General features: G+C 45.8%; 3 protein-coding genes across 3 annotated transcripts in view; 1 reads left to right on the top strand and 2 right to left on the bottom strand.

The window, feature by feature from the left end:
- Positions 1-25073, bottom strand: part of LOC308073693 (uncharacterized protein) — a 285484-nt gene that overhangs the window by 202316 nt on the left and 58095 nt on the right. The gene's annotated exons all lie outside the window — the stretch shown is intronic.
- The window catches only part of LOC308073690 (uncharacterized protein), a 94739-nt gene that overhangs the window by 44052 nt on the left and 25614 nt on the right, over positions 1-25073 (bottom strand). The window lies entirely within an intron of this gene.
- On the top strand, positions 18805-24183 carry LOC308073667 (uncharacterized protein). The gene is made up of 7 exons (XM_080412697.1): positions 18805-18829; positions 20813-20905; positions 21306-21416; positions 21850-21948; positions 22648-22719; positions 22872-22970; positions 23434-24183. Exons 3-6 carry the CDS (start codon positions 21327-21329, stop codon positions 22953-22955), a joined length of 345 nt encoding a protein of 114 aa, XP_080268823.1. The 5' UTR covers positions 18805-18829; positions 20813-20905; positions 21306-21326; the 3' UTR covers positions 22956-22970; positions 23434-24183.

The raw sequence follows: 25073 nt of genomic DNA, 5'->3' as shown, positions 1-25073 counted from the left end.
CTACCTTAAAGACCCTCCATATCCACCCACCAGCTTTCAGTAATAAAATGTTTTGTATCCACTACTAATGCTACTCCTGAACATGAAATATGGATAAAATGTTTAACAGCTAATTTCAGCAAATGTGCATTGATGTCTAGTGGTGATATGTTGATTAATGTGAGAGAAATAATTAAAATACATTCATTAATTAAATTAAATAATTTGCTGTTCACTTCAGAAGTACCTCCACAGAACTATTAATTAATGTATTTTTATGTTTGGAGTCTGGTGTTCCACCATCTGTAGACTTATAGTTTAGGTATTCTTTACTTCATTCTCTCAATTTTATTTGTGTGTGTGATTTCCTGTGATTTCTGTGTGCAGCAATCACACACAGGTGTGACTGCAGGCAGAGCCATGCAGTCATGCCTTATATGGGGATTGGTGGGGCGGCTCCCTATGGTAATTAGGATGAACTGGCACACCCCTTCAAGTTACGAGGATTGGGATTCATCATCATCAAGAACATAGTTACGAACAATTCTGCCTTTTAAGAACGTTTCATGAATCTGACACAACTTCTCTTAGGAATTCACTTAGGAAGAAATGTAAGAGGAAACATTAGGAACTTATTGCTGCATGAGGCCCATTGTGTTTAGTCTACATGTATGATGTCATTGCTATAACTGCTGTGTGTATAACCATTGAGAGAGGAGTTTGCCTGTGTGAAAGCACTGGGAGGCGTCTCGTGCATAAACTTATAAGAGTTATCTGCAAGGTAATCCTTTTATTTGTAACACAGTGAATGCTGAGTTAAAGGGAACTCAATAAGCACCATATAAGGTTTCCCCAGTCAGGCTGTCAAATGAATGACAAACATAGAGTGTATAAAATCATAGTACAATAGTACTGATCTTTATTATGAAAATAGATTAGGTTAGAAGAGCAATAGATAAAATATAGCAATGCACAATTACTGATCACAGCACAGGTATCCCTGCAGTTCCTCCCCAGCACAGCGTGACGGCAGGTGTATCCGACACTCAATTACCGCATCGTTCAGCTACCTACCCAATACTAGGTAGGCAGGTAGTGCAAGCTGTCAGTCGCGCATGCCACAAATGACCGACGATTGAAAGACAGTTGGAGAGGGTTGAATAACCTCTTGAAATAACCTGAAATTATAATAGGCGGTCTACATATTTATTTGTTTTTACACCTTTTAGCTTGTACTTTTGGCTTTGTAACAACGGCGTCACCCTACTTTGATATGACTTACGTTATGCGATCAATCAATATAACAGGCAGGACAATTACACAGGGCAACGCAAGACAAAAGAAAAGAAAAAAACACTAAAACAATAACACAAAAAGTTTTAACCCCTGATAATGTCATCGTAATCCAAATAGTGTCTAGTTCTTGTTCAAATGAGAAGGAAGTGTGTTGTTAAATTTCAGCGATTACAATCCCATACAAATCATATGGATGGACCCTTAATTATAGTTATTTCATGCCAAAAATGTCAGATCCAGGTAGGAAAAAGGCAGACGCTGTCATAATTCCATGGAATTATGAAGCAGCAACGGATGCCTTTTATTTCTCCCCCAAGGTGGTGGTGCGTTGTCCTTCCACCTTGATAGCTCAGAAAGTCAGAATACACACTGACACTCACAAAACAAAAGACTCAAGACATCCACCAGACAGCCGTCGGAGGCAACATGCAGGCAGGCAGGCTGTCTGTCGGCCTTGAGTGGAGGGGTGATAACCTTTATATCAAATACCCCCCCCCCCTTTTTTGTTCTACTCTGTACAAAGTGTTTTATATTTGTGATGATATTGAATGTTTGGTGCTATTTTATGCTGATGAATTGATTACCTACAGTAGGACCCCAACGGAAACAAGACCGCAAGGACTTTTTTGGTGTTATCCTTTTAGACAAAGTATTTGACTGTACTTGTGCTGTTTTTACATTTCTGTCCCATAAAAATATTCAAAAGTAAGGACCACTGTTCCTTTCCCTTCCTTGTTTGATTTATTTGATTAGTTATTTTGATTTGATATGTTTTGTACCAGTCTTCCCTTTTAGTTCACTCAAACACTTTTAACCATTTTTTATATGCAAATAAATAGAAGTACCATTTTGTAAACCTTTTTTGTATAAAATAATTGCTATTTTTGTACCCTACATTTTGGTCCTGTCTCACATTTATTAACGGGGTACCATTTTTCCGTAGTTTCGCCAGGACTTGGTACATATAGTGTTTTGAGAGCAATATAGTGTGGGAGACTGTTTTAGTTTTTCTGTTTGAATAGCTGTTTTGTGAAGGGGAAAGGGACAGCGTTTGAAGAGGACCACGCCTTGCTGAGGACAAGTTTGCCTGCTTCAAGTCTAGTGTATATCCCCAATATTTTCTGGTAGACCTGGCCCTGGGTCCTTGTCCATTGAAGACTGGTTGGAGGAGGTAGAGTGTTGCACAAGGGGTCGCCATATGTCTGAAGTCGACAAGGCACTTTTTATGTATGATCATTTGGAAGGGGAGGCGAGGTCAGAGATAAAGTTTAGGCCACGTGGGGAACGAGAAGATCCCAGTGTCATTACTAATGTGCTGACAGAACTCTATTAATGCTCAAATTCCTATGTTTCATTGCAACATCAATTCTTTAACCGCAGACAAAAAGAAAGTGAGTCAAGAATTTTCATTGGCACTATTATCTATCATGGACAAAATAAATAAATCTAATTCTGCTTCTATGCCCAATTCTGATCAGGTGTTACGGGACCAGTTTGGTGAAGGTGTACGTGACCATACGCTTCGCAGGGAGCTGAAAAGGCTTGTGCGCCAGACCCCCAGGATGTCACTCCTTGACCTGAGGAAGGAGGCCATTTGTTGGGTTGAGGAGGGACAGCCTCAAAGGGAAAGGTACACTCGCCCAACACCACACTCCCATGAAACACAGGCCATTGTTACTAGCGAGGCAGCTAATGCCAGGCAATTGAGTTGAGTTTATTAGGATCCCCATTAGCTGGTGCATAACGACAGCTAATCTTCCTGGGGTCCACACATAACATAAAAACATGACATTCGACAAGACATTACAGGACAATGATATAAAAAATGTACAACGTCCATTTTCCTTCGAACAGTGAGTTTCATATAATTGCTCATACAATTTATTTTCTAATACTCCTACAGATTTTGTCCAAAAATCCCGCAAATCGGTACACCGTATCTCTATAGTCATTAAACGAAACCTCTCTTTCAGATTTTTCATATTCCATCCTGATTGGCTAAAAATGGCTTCCAAAGTTTGCAGGAGTGCTCCCTTTTGAACAAAATGCCTCAAATCATGAACACAGCATGCAATTTCCTTGAAATTTTGCATGCACATTTCCACTATGCCGAGGAAGAAATACCATTTGAAAATGTTCAAATCAGCCTCATGGTGGCGCTATAACAGGCCGATTTGTGTTTTTACCTATAACTGCACCGAGGTCAAGAAAAAACCCTTGCCCTGCATTTTTCACGTCTGCCTTTTATAGCGCCACCAGGAGGCCGACTTATGTAAAACATAACATTTTATATTACTTCTTCCGATTTTATCCAAGTTTCACGCAAATCGGTACACATGATCTCTATAGTCATGTGATCAAGATGTGTTTTATTTTTCATATTCCATCCTGATTGGCTAAGATTGACATCTAAAGTTTGCAGTAGTGGCTTGTTTTGAACAAAATGCCGCAAATCATGAACGCAGCATCCGATTGCGGTCAAACTTTGCACGCACATTCACACTATGTTGAGGAGCACATGCCACCCTTTTAACATTGGCCTGTTATAGCGCCACCAGCAGGTCTAATTTAGCAAAACAATTTTTTTGAACAAAATGCCTCAAATCATGAATGCAGTGTCCGATTGCCGTGAAAGGCCTAAGAAGAAATGGCACCCTTTTCACATTGGCCTATTATAGCGCCACCAGGAGGCCACAATAACTTACCTGACCTGGCGGAGACCTGTGCTCCGAGGAGCACTTTTTCTAGTTGTGACTACATTCCTTTAAATGTTGTCATGACCATGATTATCTAATCAGTGATCACTCATCAAGTACGCATCTGTTTTGATCCTCAAGTTTCCATTGTTACATAAGCATACTTTACAACACACCTAGGCATGGAATGAAACAGCAATGTTCTAAGACCTTCTCATAAGCATAGAATACTTGATTGATACCTGATTGGAAAAGCTACAATGCCACACAACTAGTTTAGTTGGTAGAACTTGATCTCATTGTGTCCTCAAGTAACACTGTCCTATGCCGATTCCAGGAAGGCCCAGAGGGAAGCCGCGGCGGGGGTTTTGGAGCCAGCTCCTCCTCCATCTGCAAAACCCCGCAGCGAAAGGCCCGCAGGCAGAGGACGTTCCTCCTCCTCTCGCCGTGGACAGGCCAACACCTCTCGGTCCTCTTCGGCCCAGGCGAGCTCGCGGGAAAGAGCTCCCAACGCGGGGAACAACCGGAGCAGAGCTTCTCCCCGCCAGCCACCCGCATCTAACACCAACACAAACACCAGCCGGCCTCCACGTCGCAACACAGGGAAGCCTCACCGTGGCGGGCGGGGTAAGTGACATTATTTTGCCGGTGCACAGACCGGCTCAGCCCGCCCTTCAGCCGTTCATGCTGGGGAAGAGGACCGTGGCTTTTCAGGCCTCGATGGACAGAGTCAAGGACGGCTCCACGAGTGCGAAAAAACTTTGTGTTCAGAGTGTGGGAGATTTATGTGTGCAGAATGTGGACGTTTTATGTGTGCAGCGCAATGTTTCGGTGAAAAGTGCCTTGTATGCAAAAGTTCATTTTTCTCTGCCAAAGAAAATAAATGTGCCGAATGTTACAAACAGTCTCGTTCTTTCACGTGGCATAGAGTCGCGGAGCAGAGGGGTCCCCGTTTTGCGCGCACTTCTGCTCCAACGCTCTCATTGTATAAACCCACAATGCCTGGGGCCCCCGATTTCCGGGGCTCCAGACATTGCTGGGGTAACCCATGTGCATGCAATAAATCAATATCATCCTTCCATAAGCCCACAGTGCCTGGTGCCCCCGATTTCCGGGGCTCCAGACACTGCTGGGATAACCTCTGTACATGCAGTAAATCAATACCATCATTCCATGAGCCCACAATGTCGGGAACACCCGAACCCCGTTGTTCCAGGCATTGTTCGGACAGCATCTGTGCATGTTTTGGACCATATGAAGGTAATAGGAAAGGTAATAAAAAAAACGACGCCGCCCTTGTCCACCAGAGGGCGCCAAAGCGCCAGTGGAACAGGGTCACGCCGGTTTTGCTTTTCGCCTCACAGGCTTCCGTCTCACAGGATGCAGCTAAACGCCACTGTGAACCGGAAGTACTTGAGTCAGAAAGAGCGGACCTCTGTCTCCGCCATTTTGGAGGGACAGATGCCCCCTTTTCCGCACCGCCTCACGGACTACAGGCCTCGTTCGCCACTAACGAGCGACAAAGCATCCCCTACGGGGAGGAAGGTTTTGTCGACGCTCCGTACGGAGCCTTTGGGCTCAGACGAGAGAGCGACGGCCAAGGTAGGCTTATCTCGGACGGCCCCGGTTGTCAGAGTGACAGCGCCGTTGGTTTCCATGGAAACAGACAGCCGGCGCTGGCGGACGAACCGGATGCTGACGTCAGGCAAGGTCCCCGTGACCAGTCACGTGACCCCGCGGGGTCCTCGGGACAGACCGTTAGTACCTCTACTGCCTCGAGCGGTCACCTCAGGGTTAGCACCGCCGGCGGCAGTGGCAGCGTCATGGTCCCCATGGCAACGGTCCCCATGGCAACGCTCCCACTCTCCGAGCGGCCGATGACGTCATCGTCCAATCCACTCGCTCGGTGTGTGGAGAAATGGAAGATTTGCAATCCGAATCCTTGGGTATTACGCACAATACAGAAGGGTTACAGGTTACAATTCTCCAGAAAACCCCCAATGACAGACAAAGTGTTGTTTTCCAAGGCAATGGGTCCAGCGGCCAGTACTTTGAGGGAGGAGGTTGCCTCCCTTTTGAGCAAAGGCGCTGTCACGGAATTACTTCCGAACCAGAACCGACTGGGTTTCTATTCGAAATATTTTCTGGTGAAAAAGAAGGGGGGGGGTGTGCGACCCATTCTGAACCTGAAGGGTCTCAACAAATACCTGACGGTTTTAAATTTTCGAATGCTGACAACCGCTGCGCTTTTACGCACGGTGCGTCAGGGAGACTGGTGGACGAGCATCGATCTCAAAGATGCTTATTTCCACATTCCAATCTACCCACCGCACAGGAAGTTCCTGCGCTTCGGGTTCGAGGGGAGGGTGTACGAGTACAATGTCCTCCCCTTTGGAATGTCTCTCAGCCCCAGGGTGTTCGTGAAATGCACGGACGCAGCCGTGGCTCCACTGAGGAGGCAGGGGATCCGTTTGTCGACTTACATCGACGACTGGCTCTTGGCGGCGGGCTCGAGGGAGGAGGTGATGCAACACACGCGTGTGGCCATCTCTCACCTAACGTCCCTAGGTTTCACAATCAACGCCAAAAAGAGCGTGTTGGTTCCGTCCCAGCGGACCACCTTCATAGGGATCCTGCTGGACTCGAACACACTCATGGCGCGCCTATCCCAAGACAGGATAGACAGTTTTTTGGCTTGTGTGAGGTCTTTTCACGTGGGGCGTCAAGTCAGTTACAGGCTGTGCATGCAAGCGGCGGGTCTCATGGCTTCGGCCATACACCTGGTCCGTTTAGGCAGGCTCTACATGAGACCTTTCCAGAGGTGGATGTTGGCTCTAGGGATCCCGTCCACTATGGGTTCTCGGAAAGTGTTGGTGCCTCCACGGTGCGTGGAGGCTCTCAGGCCGTGGTCACAAGCGCCTTTTCTGACCGAGGGGGTCAGTGTGGAGGTTGTGACGTCACGGATGGTCATCACCACGGACGCCAGCCTGACAGGCTGGGGAGCCGTCCACGAAGGCCGCTCGGCCAGGGGAGTGTGGGACTCCAGTCTACGGGAGGCCCACATCAACTACCTGGAACTGATGGCGGTTTTCCTCGCCCTCAAACACTTCGAGGCTCGCATCCGCGGTTGTCATGTCGCTATCAGGACGGACAACACCACGACCATGTGCTTTATCAACAGGCAGGGGGGCTTGCGCTCCCAGGTCAATCGCGTCAATACGAGCTTCGCATGTACCGGGTCTCCTGAACAGCGGAGCGGACTTACTGTCCAGGGGCGGACTTCGGTACGAGAACTGGTCCCTCAAACCGTGGGTGGCGGACCTGATCTGGGCCAGGTTTGGCCGGGCGCAGGTCGACTTGTTTGCCTCCAAAGAGAACGCGAAGTGTTCTCGCTTTTTCTCAGTGAGGGTGGGGGACCGTTCACTGGGCATGGATGCCCTAGCACACGACTGGCCGGACGAACTGCTGTATGCGTTCCCGCCACTGGACCTGATCCCCTCAACACTAGAGAGGGTGAGACTTCAGGGTCGGTCGGTGCTGCTAGTGGCTCCAGCATGGGGCGTGTGGAGGTCAGAGATAACACATCTCCTCTACGCTGGCCCCTCCCGCTGTACAGGGACCTAGTACGGCAGGGAGGGGACGACATCTTCCACGAGAGGCCTCAGGACCTAGACCTGTGGGTTTGGCCCGTGAGAGGGAGACCTTGACTTCGTATGGCCTGCCCCCTGATGTGGTGGCTACCATCCAGGGGGCGAGGGCCCTTTCCACGAGGTCTGCGTACGACGACAGGTGGAACCTGTTCGTGTCATGGTGTCTGAGTCAGTCACCACCGGTTGAGGCCTTCCGGGCCCCGGTACGCAGCATCCTCATGTTCTCACAGGACAAATTGAACCAAGGTCTGGCTTTCTCGGCGGTTAAGGTGTATCAGGCGGCCATTTCCGCTTGTCACGAGAGCTTCGATGGCATGACGGTTGGCCGACATCCGATGGTGCGTGGTTTTATGAACGGCGCCAGGCGGGCCAGGCCGGTCTCTAGGGCTCTGCTCCCGGCTTGAGACCTGACGGTGGTACTGGGGGCGCTTTGCCTCCCACCGTTCGAGCCTTTTGAGTCTGCGGATCTGAAGATCGTTAGCCTCAAAACGGTTCTTTTGGTTGCTTTGACTACAGCTACGGGTCAGCGACATACATGCGCTCTCAGTGAGTTCGGAGTGTATGAGGTTCTTGGGAGACGACAGCAGGGTTTTGCTTAAACCCAACATGGCGTTTGTTCCCAAGAATGGAGTGGTGACCCAGACGCCGGTTGAGCTGGTAGCTTTTCATCCGCCTCCTTTCGCTTCAGCGGAGGATAGGCGGCTGCACTGTCTTTGCCCAGTGAGGGCTTTGAAGCTCTACTGCCAGAAGACAGTGGTCGGCCGGTCGTCGTCGCAGCTTTTTGTCTCCTCGGCCCAGGTGATCGGAGGAAGGCAGTGGCTAAGGCGACGCTTTCTAGATGGATTTTGGATGCCATTAGGCTGGCCTACGTCAGTGGTGGCGTTCCAGTTCCAGAAGGACTGAAGGCTCATTCTACTAGGGGCGTGGCTACTTCCTGGGCCCTCTCCAGGGGAGTGTCGGTCCAGGAGGTGTGCGTGGCCGCAAACTGGTCGTCGCCTTCGACGTTTGCGGCCTTCTACAGCCTAGACGTGGCAGCGGCGTCAGTGGCGCATGCTGTACTAGGTGTGGCGGCTGTCTCTAGTTAGAATGGGGGGAGCTAGGCAGGTTTTTGTGTTTAGCCTGCCTTCTTTCTCTTCCCTGCCTTCCTTCTCTTGAGTCCCCTCGGAACCACCTGTGGTAGGTTCCCAGGGGAGGGGGGCCCTGTTTCCTTGTTTTCACTTAGGGAACAGACTTGTGTCCCCTACCTTCCTTCTCTTGAGTCCCCTCGGAACCACCTGTGGTAGGTTCCCAGGGGAGGGGGGCGCTGTTTCCTTGTTTTTCACTTAGGGAACAGACTTGTGTCTGTTCATTAGTTGAATAAGGCAGACTTGGTCTGTCAGGGTCCTTTTCTTTCAAATATATACCGCACCCCGGCCCGCAGGGCTGGGGCACCCGTGAGGCCAAAGGTCACGTCCGTGGGGACGGGGCCTTACGGCTAGGGGGCGTGCGGACCTGAGAGGGTTTTCGGTATGGCTATAAGCCCCAGGGGGGTTTATGTATCCCATAGTGAGTATGTTACAGAGAATTTGACAAGAAACTTGAGGTTACGGATGTAACCCCGGTTTCTTTAGAATTCGGAGTAACATACTCACCTAACACCCCTGTTTGTGTGCAAGCGAAATCAAACAGGTAAGTGATACAATCGCAGGTGTATTTATACTGTGGTGATTGCTACGTGGATTGGCTGAGAGATAAGCAGCGCAGGTGAACTTGATCATGAACGTGAGTGGCTGAGCAGAGGGCGGTCTCTACTCCCGAACCTACGTTGAACACAACTACGTTTCACTAGTAAGAGACCACACCTTCTGCTCAAGTTAAACAGTATTTATTGAATGGAATGAGATGTACAGTATGTGTATTGATGAGGAGCCCGAGGTGGGGCGAGACTCAGGGTGGGGGGTGTAGCCAGACGACCATGGTTGCTCGGCCCTGGAGCTGTCTGTCGCCTCTGCTCCGAACGCTACCCCCAAAAGGCTACATCGGTTTGTGGGGATGACCAGAGGGTCTAGGCGGGCAGCCACTTAGCCTGTATCGGAGATCCAGTAAAGCGAGTCGTTGATATCACCCGCATTTTACGTACGTGGATCTCTAATATTAGCCAAAGTGAGCTGCTTGGGAGATGAGCTGATGGAACGCTGCCCCCAAAAGGCTGCGTCGGTTGTGGAGGTGACCGGAGGGGGTGTCTAGGCGGGCAACTGTCACATGATTCCTCCTGTCCTTGGACCCTCGGTCGGGCGAGGAAAAACTCCCACCGGGAGGGTCGGGTGGAAGAAACCTCGGGAAGGATCACGAAGGAGGGAACCCCCTTCCGGGGCGGACAGGCTAGGAATATGCGGCAGTTACGGGCGACCCAGAGTGATGTGTGCGTGGTGCACGTCTTGGAGATTGGTCCGTATATAGGAGTGGTACGCCTGGGAGGACCACCGTCCGAGGGTGCGGACCAGATGGTCCGGGAGGCCTTGCCGGGATGCGGTGGTGGCGGCGCCGATCCGGAATGAGTGACCGGAGTAGAGTTGGGGCGGGAGGCCGGAAAGGGAGAGGACTTGACGGAGGTGGTGGTGGAACCAGGAACGGGTGACGATTGAGCCGGTTTCCATGATGAAGAGGGGGTCTTTTTTTTTCTCAAAATTTTTATCCCACGATTTTGTAACCCTATTTTTTACACCCAGTGCCAATTGTCTATGTAATCCTGGGCACTACCTTCCCTCTGCCAACCTAGGGAGGCCAGGGCCGAGCTCATGCCTCCTTCAATGCATGAGAGCCAACTGACCTTCTTGTCACCTGACAGGGGAGAGTTTCCCTGGTTGGACGTAGCGCGTGGAAGGAACACGTTATTCCAACCAGTTCCCTTCCCCTCCATCAGGTGCCCCGGCTGGCCAGGGGGAGGCAGTATAGTGACCAGGATTACTGCATGTTTTTGTGAGGGTACCTACCGTAGGAGACACGGGGAGAACATGCAAACTCCACACAGAAAGGCCCTTTCGCCAACCCCACCTAGGGTATGGGCACTGATGACGCGGAGGAGAGAACACACCCCCAGCGCCCACAGCGTCCCCTGCGGGAATCGAACCCAGGACCTTCTAGCTGTGAGGCGACAGCACTACCGACTGTGCCACCGTGCCCCTTTGAAGAGGGGGTCTTGAGGTGTGGCGTGCAGGGAACGTCTCGTGGTGACGTAGCGGAGGATGGGCTCGTATGGACTGAGGGGGGAGTCTGTCTTGAAGAGGTGAATGGTGGATGAACGCCCCAGCTGGTCCGTCTTGCTGCGTTTGAGGGTGAAGGTGAGGGATTGGAAGGTGTGGAAGGTGGAAGGTGATGTCGGCCAGGCTTGGATGGTGGGAGGGGTCGTACCGGGAGGATGAGGAGGTCAGCTCTGAGTACTGCAGGAAGCCGAAAAAAGCCAGGAGGAACATGCTTTCCAGGGTGGAGGAGATGTGGGGTGTGAGGTAGCCGGCGCGGAGGGTACGGAGGCAGTGGAGAAGCAGGTCAGAGGTTAGGGGATGACGTCTGGGTGTGGTCGGGACTTCGCTGCGGCGAAGGCCCAGAAGCAGCATGGCGATGTGGGGGTGGGAGATGGCCGGGCTCGGGAATCCGTCCAAGAGGCGGAGGAAGAAGCCGACCCCGCTGAGGTAGACATGGAGGGTGGAGGTGCGGAGGTGGAGATGGGAGTGGCAGTGCGTCAGGAAGGCTGTGGTTATGGTGACGTCAGTTGAGGGGAAGGGGGTGCCGGTGTTGGTGTGGAACCTCTTGAATGTGTTCCATGCTGTGAGGTAGGTGGTGAGTGTCCTGGGTGCGAATCCGTTGATGATGTGGTGGCGTGACTGGATGAGGAGGTGACGGAGCTGGGGGTTCAGATGAAGATGGTCTCGGAAAATGGAGGGATGGATGTTGGGTAGGGGTCGGCGTCCGGCGCCAGCTGTCGAAACCTCTGGAAGGAGAGACGGGAGAGAGAATCTGAAATAAGGTTATTGTGACCGGGTATATGGGCTGCACGGATGATAAAGTTGTGGGTGACGGAGGACCAGGTGAGACGGCGGAGGAATGGCATGATGTCGGGGGAGTTGGAACGGCCTTTATTGATGATATCAACTGTGGCCTGATTATCGGAGTGAATTAATATACACCTCTGGGACCTCTCGTGGCCCCAGATGAGTGCAGCCACGACGATTGGAAATAGCTTGTGTAGTGCTGAGGAAGGGTGAGGTGAGAGGGGGATGAAGGCGAGGAACTCTGGTGACCAGGCTGACGCAAACCACCGTCCCTGGTAGAAGCCACCAAAACCGAGGGAGGGGGCCGCGTCAGTATAGAGTTGTATGTCGTGAGGGTTGGAAGTGATCGTGTCATAGAATAGGGTGATGCCGTTCCAATTAGTGAGGAGGTGGAGCCAGAGGCGGAGGTGAAAAATGAAGGGACGGCCTTGGGGGATGATGCGGAGTGCAAAGTTGATGTGGCCGAGTAGGGCTAACAACTGTCGTTTGGTGCAGATGGGGGCCAGGAGGTAATTGTGCAGGAGGAGGGTTATTCTGTTTAGCTTCTCCGGGGGGAGGGAGGCCTCGAAAGCAATAGTATCGAGGGTGATGCCCAGGAACTCGAGCTTGGTCGAGGGGCCGATTGTTTTCTCCTCGGAGAGGGGGACGCCTAGTTCGGAGAAAACCCTACGAATGGTGGAGAGGCCGTGTGCTGGGGGGCAGAGGGGGGCTCGACGACCAGGAAGTCGTCGAGTAGGTGAATGAGGTGGGGGATGTGATGGTTATTTGACAGGATCCAACAGAGGGCTTCGGAGAGTGAATCAAACAGTTTGGGGCTACTTTTGCACCCGAAAGTGAGCCTAACGGAAAAATTAAAGGAGCCCTTCCAGGCCACCCCGAAAAAAGCCCAAAATTCGGGGCGTAACGCGTTGGTTATGTCTGCTTTGGAAAGCATGGCCCCGTGACCGGCGAGATGGATGAGGTTTATTGCGTGATTGACGGTGGAGTATTTCATGGAAAAATCAAGGGATCTGCATGGAGCGGGAGAAGTTGGAGGAGGATAGCCTGGGGACTATGGAGGGGGGAGGTAGGCCTGGAATAGTTCGGGTTTGCGGTCCGTTCTTAGGAAGGGAACCCCCCTCGCCGCGAGCACGCTCTGTAGGCCGGCGACAGTCCACAAGGAGATGGAAAGCAGCGGTACGGGGCCGTGCGAACTGCCGCCGGCTGTGACGGCGCCGCGGCGAGAGGAGGACGCGTCCACGGGACCGCTCCGCTGGTCCCGCCTCGGCTGCGCTGGAGGGAGCCGATGTTCGGGCTCTGACCCGCGGACATACGACAAGGAGAAGCTTGACTCTGACACCGTATGAGAAAACGGTGACGAAAACAACTCCTCGTCGTCGGAGGCGTGTACCTTTAACTCACGCTCGTCCATGACGGAACGGCGGCGGACGCACACTAATACTACCTGATATAGGCCTAAGCTACAAACACTTGCACTGTTGTATTAAGTTTTAGCTTTTAGGATTGTTTTAGCAACAGTGCTGATGCTGAGATGTTATGAAGAAAAGGAACAAATGGAACGGCGCTTTACCTGCTGATTGCGAGCGAAAAAAGCTACTTGCTTGTTGGTGTTTGTTTGAAAACGCAAGCGAAATCAAACAGGTAAGTGATACAATCGCAGGTGTATTTATACTGTGGTGATTGCTACGTGGATTGGCTGAGAGATAAGCAGCGCAGGTGAACTTGATCATGAACGTGAGTGGCTGAGCAGAGGGCGGTCTCTACTCCCGAACCTACGTTGAACACAACTACGTTAATGGGACTGTTTCAATTACATTTTTTGTTCATACCCTGAAGAAGGCTGTGGGGCCGCTACGCGTGGGTTATAAGTGGAGAGTTTAAGTGGTTCAATGTCTGAAAATACTCATGAACAAAATTATGAATTTACACAACACTGATCTGTCAAGCAAGTCTATGAAGCTATCTATGAGATATATGAAAAAGTTTAATGTGCAACACAGTTCTATACAATATGTAATGGGGACCCCTGCTTCAGCTCTCTCTCAGCCAAGAAAAACGTTGAAGCCCCCTGGCATAGAGGTTAGACCAGTGTTTGCCAACCTTATTGGTGCCAAGGCACACCTGGCATAGCCAAAAGACACACACACACACACACACACACACACACACACACACACACACACACACACACACACACACACACACACACACACACAGGGCCGCACCAAGGGTAGTGCGAACTGCCCCGCGCTCGGGGGAGCCCCGCAAAATGTTTTAATGAACAGAATCACATTTATTAAGAGTTATAAAAAGAAATAACCGCAAATAACCACCAAAAACTCGAAAATATCCGCCCAAAAGCGCCAAAATACAAAATACAGATAAGAAAGGCAGTCAGTTAGAATGGGAAGGGCTGCAAAAGAGTGAGAGGAGGAAGAGGAGGATGAGGAAGATCATGGGGCCACGGAGGAAGGAACCCGCCTATTCATACGGTGGACGTTTTGCTCTTATGTCATACTGTCATACTCATGTATGATTATAATAAGCGCAAAAATGCCCGCTGAACAGCAAGGTGTGTGTGTGTGTGTGTGTGTGTGTGTGTGTGTGTGTGTGTGTGTGTCACACACACACACACACACACACACACACACACACACACACACACACACACACACACACACACACATTATAGGGCAGGTTATATTTTTATTGCTGCATCAATGTATGAGGAACCAGAACAAAATATTTACTCACATGTACACAAGATGGAATAATAAAGAAACATTACAACATAACATTACAAAATGTCTTTGGCCTACACATAAACTTGGGTCAGTGCAATGAATGGAGGAGTCTGATTTCACCTTCCCAGAGTAAAACGTATTTGGTACTAAACCCAATATACTTCTAATATCTGATAATAATATCTAATAATCTGATCCTGATAGCATTATTGCGGACCAGGGGTCATCACCATGCCAGCTTGTGACGGACATTTTGATCAATATTGTATTTTTGTCACGGACATACAGTACAAAATAACTGGTCAATAATTTTACCCGAAACTCAAATGATTAGCGCTAAATGTAAATTAATGGACTCGTAATGTGCCATAGTGTCTATGCCAGTGTGCTACCCACATTTTAAAACTATTAGACTAGTACGTCTGCATAAACACTAGTGCCACAAATATTGAGCCACTGTATATATATATATATTTATTTGGAAAAAATAAAAACGATCTACAAGCTCACAACGAAACACATTTGTGACGTGAGAGCTAATTCAAGGTTAGAACAGTGCCCCAATAGTTGGCATGAGATCTTTTTAGCCACTGCCTTTTCATCTTATTATAGACCCCTAATTGAAATAATGCAAAGAGAATAAGTCAATAGTTTAATATGTATAATTATGAAAAAAGTGTAATGCACATAAAACAATAATAAAAACATTATTTATGATTAACATACTGATGATTGCGCTGGATATTTTTAGCATGGTTTTGTGCAATGGTTGAAATTTCAGTTCCTTAGTTATTACTCTCAGTTCTCTGTCTGCTGGAAATGTCTCAAATGACGTCTGGTTTGTCCGCAAGAATAATGATGAGAGAGCTCTATCCAGTTCCATGTATGGTACACAAATGATTATGGCTGAGATTTCAGTTCCTTTTTCTCAGTTCAGTTCAGTTCAGTTCAGTTTTTTTTATTTTCGGATAATGGGCACATACATAGTAACAAATATCATTTCATTATTATAATTATTTTCTCAGCAGTGTCCAAGATTCCGAAAAGGGGCTAGGGAGAAGCACTAGGCTTGTCGGGCCCTGCCCTGTAGTCTTACAACTCTCTTTTCTTCATTATTTTTTTAGTCACAAAGCACGCCCCATGGCGTACTTACTTACGTATACGTTATTCATATATACATATATATATATATATATACATATATACATGGTATGTGGTATATACATTCCAATATTTCAGTTCTATGTCTTCTGGAAAGGTCTAGTCAAATGGCTTATTGTTTGTCAGAAAGTGTCTTTCCAATATTCTTCACTTAGTGTAGGTCCATGGGTCATCACCATGCCAGCTTGTGAGGGACATTTTGATCAATATTGTATTTTTGTCACGGACATACAAAATAACTGGTCAATAATTTGACCAGAAACTGAAATGATTAGCGCTAGATGTAAACTAATGGACTCGTAATGTGCCATAGTGTCTATGCCAGTGTGCTACACATTTTAAAACTATTAGACTCAGCCACTATATATATATATATATATATATATATATATATATATATATGTGTGTGTGTGTGTGTGTGTGTGTGTGTGTGTGTGTGTGTGTGTGTGTGTGTGTGTGTGTGTGTGTGTGTGTGTGTGTGTGTATATATGTATGTATGTATGTATGTATGTATGTATGTATGTATGTATGTATGTATGTGTGTGTGTGTGTGTGTGTGTGTGTGTGTGTGTATATATATATATATATATATATATATATATATATATATATATATATGCGTAAAAAAGAAACACGATCTACAAGCTCACAACGAAACACATTTGTGACGTGAGAGCTAATTCAAGGTTATTTAGCTAATTCAAGGTGCAATGGTTGAAATTTCAGTTCCTTAGTTATTAGTCTCAGTTCTCTGTCTGCTGGAAATGTCTCGTCAAATGACGTGTGGTTTGTCCGCAAGAATAATGATGAGAGAGCTCTATCCAGTTCCATGTATATAGTACACACATGATTATGGCTGAGATTTCAGTTCCTTTTTCTCAGTTATATGTCTTCTGGAAAGGTCTAGTCAAATGGCTTAGGGTTTGTCAGAAAGTGTCTTTCCAAGCTCCCTTATCTTCACTTACTATAGGCCTGTTCCAGTGGCGTAATTTACATAGGGTTGCTGGGTTATGTAAACCCATACGCGGGATTTCACCACAAGGGGGCCCCCCTGCTGGCGAGGATTATTATTATTTTTTTAGTTCATTCATTTTTTAGTTCATTCAGGGCACGCATCGCGTGGCACGCATTACGTGCCAGGGCCCTTTTGATCTGAAAACCCATGTGTAATAAGGTCTGTGTACGCCACTGGCCTGTTCCCAAAATAATTCAACTGATGTCTTGTCTCATTAGATGTGGTTGAAAAATAGTAGTAGCTTAATAAACACATGTGTACCATTGATACTGTATGCTGCCAGGGTCAATTCCGTGTTAATTCCCCACTCATTTGTTAGTTTCAAGAGTTGTGGTTTCCGTTAAGGTGAACAAGTATTCTATGTTGATGAGAAAGTCTCAGTCTTGCCAAGGACACATTTGTCCGTGTACGGACATGTTGATGACCCTCTCTATCACGCTCATAAAGAGCCTTAAAACACACGGCCAGAGAGGGGAATAGTTTCTTTCCTTAATCTGGATATTAGAGAGCGTTGATATTGCAGAGATCGGATCCTCAGCGATGTGGAGGGAGGAGGCGATCTAACGTTGAGGAGATCGGACCCACGGTGTGGTGAGGAGAAGAGGTCTGGTCCATGGGAACAGCGTGGGGAATAGAGGAGATCTTGTCTACAACATGTAGGGATTAGAGTTGGTCTGATCTGGCCACGGCGTGACCCGACGACAACAGCGGCAGGAGCTGGGTAGCGAGAGAGAGAGCCCGAGGGAGGAACCTGACGTCCCTTTGGGGGTGGGGTTTTCTACTGGCGAATGAATGCCTTGATATCAGTCTGTATCTGATGCACACGCCCCTGTTACAGCACCTGACAAATACTTTGTAGATTTTGATTATTATTACAAAACCACTTTAGCCGTATATATACTTTTGAAATTAGCCGATCTACAAGCTCACAACACAATGCAATACGCTGTGAGCTTGTAGATCTGATATTTTCAAAGGATTTTTATACATTTGTAAACTTGTGAAATGGGTTAGTACTTTTGGTACTTTAAGTATATTTTGATGCTAATACTTTTGTACTTTTACTCAAGTACATTTTGAATACCAAACTTGTACTTGTAACAGACTATTTCTACTATTGATATTTTTACGTAAGTACTACTTTTTCCACCACTGCAGGTTTCACAAACCCCTCCTATCTGCTGTACACAGCCATTCAGCACTCTTGTCCAACAATAAGCCAACTCCCGCCTGGAGACTGTCAGCGCTACAGACACACAACTAGGGATATAAGGATGATGCAAACAATTCTTTAGACTAGTTTCTGAACTTGACATGTTGTGACTTCAAGCGTTAATTTTGAGCAAATTTTGATTTAGTCTTAGTCTTTTGAATAACACACCATTTAAGGCCTTTGCAGACAGGGTGCGATTTTTTGCGGACAATATATATTTTTTAAAGAACACATGGATCTCTATGACCTCATGTACACCGGCTCCGAATCTGCCGTGCAGCAAGTGGCTGCGGCGATGCGTTTATTTTTTTCAATCGAACCCAGTTGGATTTGTGCGTCTTTTCGCATGCGGTAAAAACTGATTGACTAATTGCACCCTGTCTGCAAAAGGCCTTTAGTCTTAAGGCGGTTACACACCGGCGAATGTGGCGAATATACGCAAAATTCGGACTCGTTCCGAATAATTAAAAGACGCTTTTTCGCTTCGCTTTTCCGCTTTTTCGCGCCATACACGCTTGCATTGACTTTATAAGGTTTTAAAAAAAGCTTATTATTCGCACGAAAAAATCGCCCCGGTGTGGAAGGACCTTTAGTCTAGTCTTAGTCGAGTAAATATCAAAATCTTAGTCTTTTAGTCTTAGTCAACACAATTAATTTTGACCGCAGATTGTGATTTAGTCTTAGTCTTTTGAATAACAAATTTTTTTTTAAAGATATTTTTGGGGGGTTTTATTTGACCGGAAAATGGGGAGAGAGATGGGGGGGTGACATACAGTAAAGGTCATCGGGATCAGGAGTCAAACCCACGACACGCTGTCAAACTGGATTACCAGCATATGTGGTATGTGCCTGGACCGCTAGGCCAGCAGGCGCCCCATAACACCATTTAGTTTTAATCCTATTTTAGTCATCTGAAATGTTGAAACTTAATCTTAGTCAACTAAATGGACACTGCTGTGTGTATGACTCTTTCTTTCACAAATGAGATGCTAACTAATAATGGATAAAACTCAACACATTCTATGGACAACGGCTGATAAATCATAGGTAAGCTAAATATGTATGTTTCTATTTAAAAAAATTGAATACAAATTTGAATTGCACTGATGACGTGGATTCACTCACACGTTCCTCCACGGTATCAGTCTGGACCTCGGCCCATAGGCAGAGAGTATGAGAAATCAGAAAATGGGCCAATCAGGGAGTGCTTTTCACTGTTGTACGGACAGCAGTTGAAACGCAGTCACTGATTGGCCCGGTCATTTTAAACTTATACTTTTATCTACTACATTTGTAATGCGTCATGAATGTAAAAATTGTGGTGGAAAGTAACTTACATTTACTCAAGTACTGTACTTTGAAATGTTGGGGTATTTTACTTCCAATTTTCAGTACTTTTACTTCTACTCCACTACATCTCAGAGGCAAATATTGCACTTTTACAGAATAATAAATACAATAAAAAGAGGAGAACCTGACATAACTACGTATAGGGTTAGTTATGACAGCAATGATGTAATTTACTGACTCAGATGCCATACACATACAGTTCATATATACATAAGATTGCGTAGCACAGCAGAGCAGGTGGGAACCCCGACACTAACAAACATCTGGCTTGCACTGGAGCTTCTTGCACTGGAGCTCTCAGCAGCAGCCGCATACAGTTATTATAAGCCACTGTGAGTCATCTGATGCTGTCTTGTTTGTAGCGACCCCACAGGTGGGAAGTATGCTGGGAGGTATTTAGAGGTGACGTGTACTAGCCTCTGTGGTCCGGTCGGAGCGGAAATAACTTTATATCATCAGGTGGCCAGAATAAACGATCGGAACCACCGGCACCATGCACCTCCAAAGTGATTCCCCTAGCCCTAGTTTAAAACTTAAATAATTGTTTTGTTTGGTACAATAATGGTTTGATATGTCCATTTTCTATTCTAACTCGTAGCATGACTAGCGACACTAAACTAATTACTTCGCATTATGTGGGGAACAAAAACAATGTGACACCAACCGGAACCAACCACCGGAACCACGATTATTTTTCTTTCCTTTTTTCTAAACCGGTTCACACAGGCAGTTTAGAATTAATACACATCAATTTCGTACACTGTAGAAACATGCTATTATATGTCAAGGTAATTATTTTCACATTATTATTATTATTAGTAGTAGTAGTAGTAGTAGCAGTAGTAGTAGCAGTAGTAGTATATTTTCATAAGAAAATTTCAGTCGGTGCAGCAGGCTTTAATTTGAAACGCAGATCGCTGTAATGCAAGCAAGCTAATATGATAGCATCATTGCTAAACACGTGCGATTAATGTTCATAACATTGTTTAGTTGTATTGCACAATATATTGTGAAGTACAGGTATATTTTGTAGTACTGGTACTGTAACAGCTTTGGAACTTCGCTGATCAATGTTGCTAGGCTAGCGAGCATGCAGTTATTTCCTGTTCCATTTTTTTCTCTAAAGTCACTTGTACATTTTTGGTAGTTATGGGTTGCATTTTATATATATTTTTGGCTTGTTTCTAAAGTGTGCTTATTCGGGCTTGCTTCCTAATGTTGTTTAAACCAGTGGTTCCCAAATTCTTATACAATTTTAATGTTTGGTGTATGAACAGGGACGCTGGAAGTAGTTTAGAGCAAGGGGGGGTTGCGCGGGCGCGCATTTTTTTTTTGTGGGAAACGCCCTTGGTTTCCCACACAAGGGCGTAACAATGAGCTGCAGACAGTGCACAAGCAGGCTACATAGTTACTAGTTATTTACCATGCAGCACAGCACGTACACACACATACATATTACAAAGACAGTGTTCATGTGATTAAAAAACAAACTAACACATCTATTTTATTCCCCAAAGTTTAATACATTATTGTTTTAATATATATGTGTGTACTTAAAAATATATATATTATATCATATATATTTTTCTCACCACCCTCAGCACCCCACTTCCAGCACCCCACTGATTAATAAATATATGTTTTTTACCTTTGTTCTTTGGATTTGTTATTCCTCTGCAGGTTTCACACCAGGGATTAAATCCTGTGAGGTTTACAATCTTCAATAATGGATACATCAACGGAATCCTTTTTCGTTGGTCTAGGCCGTTCCAGGTGAGCAAAAAGCAAACTGAAATCAACTACGTTACTACGGTATATTGTTCTATAGGAAAATGGTAAATAAAATGGTAAAAGTGCATTTATATATAGCTTCTTTATCCAAAACGCGTTACAATGTGCATTAAATCACCCATTTACACACACATGGCAGAGGAAACCATGCGAGGCACCAAGCTGCTCATCGGGAGCAGCATTTGGGGTTTAGTGGGCATTAGGGGTTCAGTGCCTTGCTCAAGGACACTTTGACAGTAACGCAGGGGGAGCCCGGGATTAAACTGAACACCTTCCGATTCCCAAGGGGCCGCTCTACCTCCTGAGCCACTGCCGCCCCGTAGTAGTTGATGTAGTAGTAATAAAGGTGATTAATTGCTCTGTGTTCATCTACTCATCATAGGCCTTTGATGATGAGGAGGCCATGGACATCGATATCGATCCACCGGAGGCAGGAGAGTTTCCAGAGACACAAACGCTTCCCGGTATTTTGCCTACAATTGAGCCACTCGGAGTAAGTGGAGAATGGTGTACTGCAGCTGTCGATGCAATGCCTATAAGAGGCAATGTAAAATACTTTATTTTAAGTGGTTGGCGGCTGAGGCTGTAGAATTTTTTTTGGTGTTGTAATAAAGTTTCCCATAGGTTTTATGTATCATTTTAAACGTGACATATTGTATATGTCATTTCAATGCAATCACTCCATATGTGTATCAAAAGTGCCTAGCATCATAAGTTTAACTACTGTGTGATGTACTGTATACCATGGATCAATGTAATAACTACTGTGTGATGTACTGTATACCATGGATCAATGTAATAAACAGCAAACTGAACGATTGAAAAAACTAAATATGGTAGCATGTTTATATTACATTTGTTAAATTACAATCATATTAGTTAGGCCTATATATAAAAAAGATTTTAAACTTTTTATTCTGCCGCAGATTTTTCTCCAGTGGCTAAATCCTGCTGTTCTGACAGCCTCCTTCTCTCCGGATACAAACATCATGGAAATCCTTGGCTGTTTCCAAAGGCCAGCCCAGGTGAGCAAACTAATCAAACTAAACTTCAATCAACTACAGTATATTGCGTAGTGGCATTTCAATTTAGTTATTAAGTGACAATCACATTTTTTCAGTCAGTATCGTGTCAGTATTATGGTCAGTATTATGTCAGTATAATGGTCAGTATCATGTCAGTATCATGGTCAGTATCATGTCTCTATCATGGTCAGTATCATGTCAGTATAATGGTCAGTATCATGTCAGTATAATGGTCAGTATCATGTCAGTATCATGGTCAGTATCATGTCAGTATAATGGTCAGTATCATGTCAGTATCATGGTCAGTATCATCTATCATGGTCAGTATCATGGTCAGTATAATGGTCAGTATCATGTCAGTATCATGTCAGTATCATGGTCAGTATCATGGTCAGTATCATGTCAGTATCATGGTCAGTATCATGTCAGTATGGTCAGTATCATGTCAGTTAGTATAATGGTCAGTATCATGTATCAGTTTCATGGTCAGTATCATGGTCACTATCATGTCAGTATCATAGGTCACTATCATGGTCAGTATCATAGGTCAGTATCATGGTCAGTATCATGTCAATATCATGGTCAGTATCATGAAAAAAGGTTGCCTATTCCTAGTAATGCCTTTGCTCTAGTAGTAGTTGATGTAGTCTTGATAAAGGTGAGGGATTTGCTCTCTGTTCATCTACGTATCTGTTGTAGTTCTCTGATGGCAAGGAAGACCTGGACATAGGTCGCCTGGTTCGTATTCAAGTGGATCAACAACACATGCTAGTGAGTGTGCCCTCACAACACATTGGCCCTCAGACACTTACCGTTCTGTTTATTTGTTGTCATCTCTGCCAGGCCGGAAGACTTGGTCGTGGAGATTATGTTTTTGCCAGTTTGTGTGTGATGATTTTCAACTTGTTGTTATACTACCGCAGGTTTCAGTCCAGTGTCTGTATCCTGGGGTTTGGACCTACTCCACTTCTCCGGAGACTGGCATCACCGAAATCCATTATCACTGAGGGACAGATACATAGGTAAGCTAAACATCATTTCAAAAACATCCTATAGACAATCATGTTTCCTCATGCTGTGTTATATTTTGTCACTTAAATACATTTTGTCTCATATTTTGTCACTAAATGGCGTACCTCAGAGGTCAGTACAAAACTCCAGCAGACTCATGTATGTTACATTAGGCTATAAATGCACTGAATAGAAGGTCACTGAGGGCATAAACAATTAATTGTGTCAATTAAGAGTCATAAATACGTATATAAAAGAGCATAGATATTAAGACAGTTTGAGCAGCGGCGACAGGCTAAGCTCTTATTCAGTAGTCTGATTGTTTTTGGATAGAAATTGTTCAGAAGTCTGGTGTTCTTGCTGCTGATGCTGCATCATTTGCCTGGCCGTGGGGCAACAGCGGTGAGAACAGACTATGGCTGGGCTGGTGAATGGCTGTACTCCTCTAAATGGCCTCTCTGTTTCTCTCCTCAGATCCCCTGTCACCTCCAAAGATACAGATCTCCACCAGGCAGGATCTGTGGGGGGGGGGGGGGTTCAATATTTTAACCCAGCAACCCAACAATGTAAATTATGCCACTGCTGAAAAGCATCCCAGCCCAAACATTAATGTAACTAATAATTGGGCCACGCGACCTTACCGTAATAATCCTAAAGCGGGAGCAAAAAATATTTTCAAAAAAATGTGTAGAGCACGTTATATATATTTTTTTGGGTGGCCCACCGGCCCACTGGCCCACCGGCCAGTGGGCCAAATGGCCAGTCCGCCCCTGTCCTGTGATGACGCCCCTCACCTTAGCTTTCATTGTATGCCATGCAGTGGTGGAAAGTAACAAAGTCAATTTACTCAAGTATTGTACTTAACCACATGAACCCTCGCATCCCTATTCTAGTGTGAGCATTTGGTAAAAATAGCAGTTTTCGGCAAAGAAATTTGGTGGAGAGGAAAAAAAGAGGAGGATCCGTGTTTTATAATGTAATACCCAACAGTCAGCTGCGGTTCTGTAATATCTCAGATCTGGATCTTGGAACGAATCTCATGGATTCAATTAGGGTCCGGGTCAGTCTTTAAAATCCAAGTTTCACAGGTCCATTCGGGATTGGTTCCATCATTTGAAAAAAATCTCAGTACCAATCAGATATCGGACCAAATGTTACGGGTCCATTAGGGTTGCGGTCCATCATTTTAGAGGGTTTAAGTGGCTAAGTACAATTTTATTTTACTTTTGCTTCCATTTATTTTGTATTTCCATTTTCTGATACTTTATATACTTTATCTATTACATTGTACCGTTCTCTGTACAACACTATTATTATTTGCCAAATGTATATTTACTCTGCAATATGTTCCACACTGTCATGCATTATATTCTTTCAATAAATATGGTTCTCATTGTGTGTTGTAAAGTCTCTTTAAGTTAAGTTGAACTGCATGAACAGCATCCAAGATGCAGGGAGAGAACATCTAAGGAGACAAGGGAACATCAAAGAAACCTTTCACAAGGTGTGCAAGCTTATGCTTAAGGAATATTTTGTTTTGTTTACATACATCATGCTGCTTTCCATGCCTTAGGTAGAAGGTCTTTTCTAAAACAGATAGTTCCAGTCGTTGATTATGATGAGTCCACACAACAATGGGGGTGATGATGGGGATGGGTTGTAGCCTGGCTCCAGACCATAGACACCGCCCACGCCACTGTCTGATAATCTGGCTAGATGGGTGGGGGTTTTTATGGACCGTTTTCAGGCCCGTCAAAAACTCTAAAGCAGTGGTTCTCAAAATGTTTTATGTAAAGGACCACCAAATTGATCAGTATTTGGCTGCGGACTCGCATGAAAATTAATTAACTTAAAAAATATAATAATAATCGAGATTTAGGAAAATGTTTTGAAAAAGCTACAAGCTCAAAACGTGTCGAGATATGACACATTGTGAGCTTGTAGATCGATTATGTTTTAAACATTTTGATAACAAGAACTACAAACTCAAAATGTGATGCAATGCAACATTGTGAGCTTTTAAGTTAGCAGGTAAACCAAACATATATTTAAATAACATACTGCGTATTGGAACAAAGAGTTAGATTATACTGTATGTCATTGCTGTCGGGCAG

The sequence above is a fragment of the Gymnoscopelus braueri genome, assembly GCF_963280865.1.
Source record: "Gymnoscopelus braueri genome assembly, chromosome: 18".
Lineage (NCBI taxonomy): Eukaryota > Metazoa > Chordata > Actinopteri > Myctophiformes > Myctophidae > Gymnoscopelus > Gymnoscopelus braueri.
This window is presented reverse-complemented; position numbering and strand designations above follow the sequence as displayed.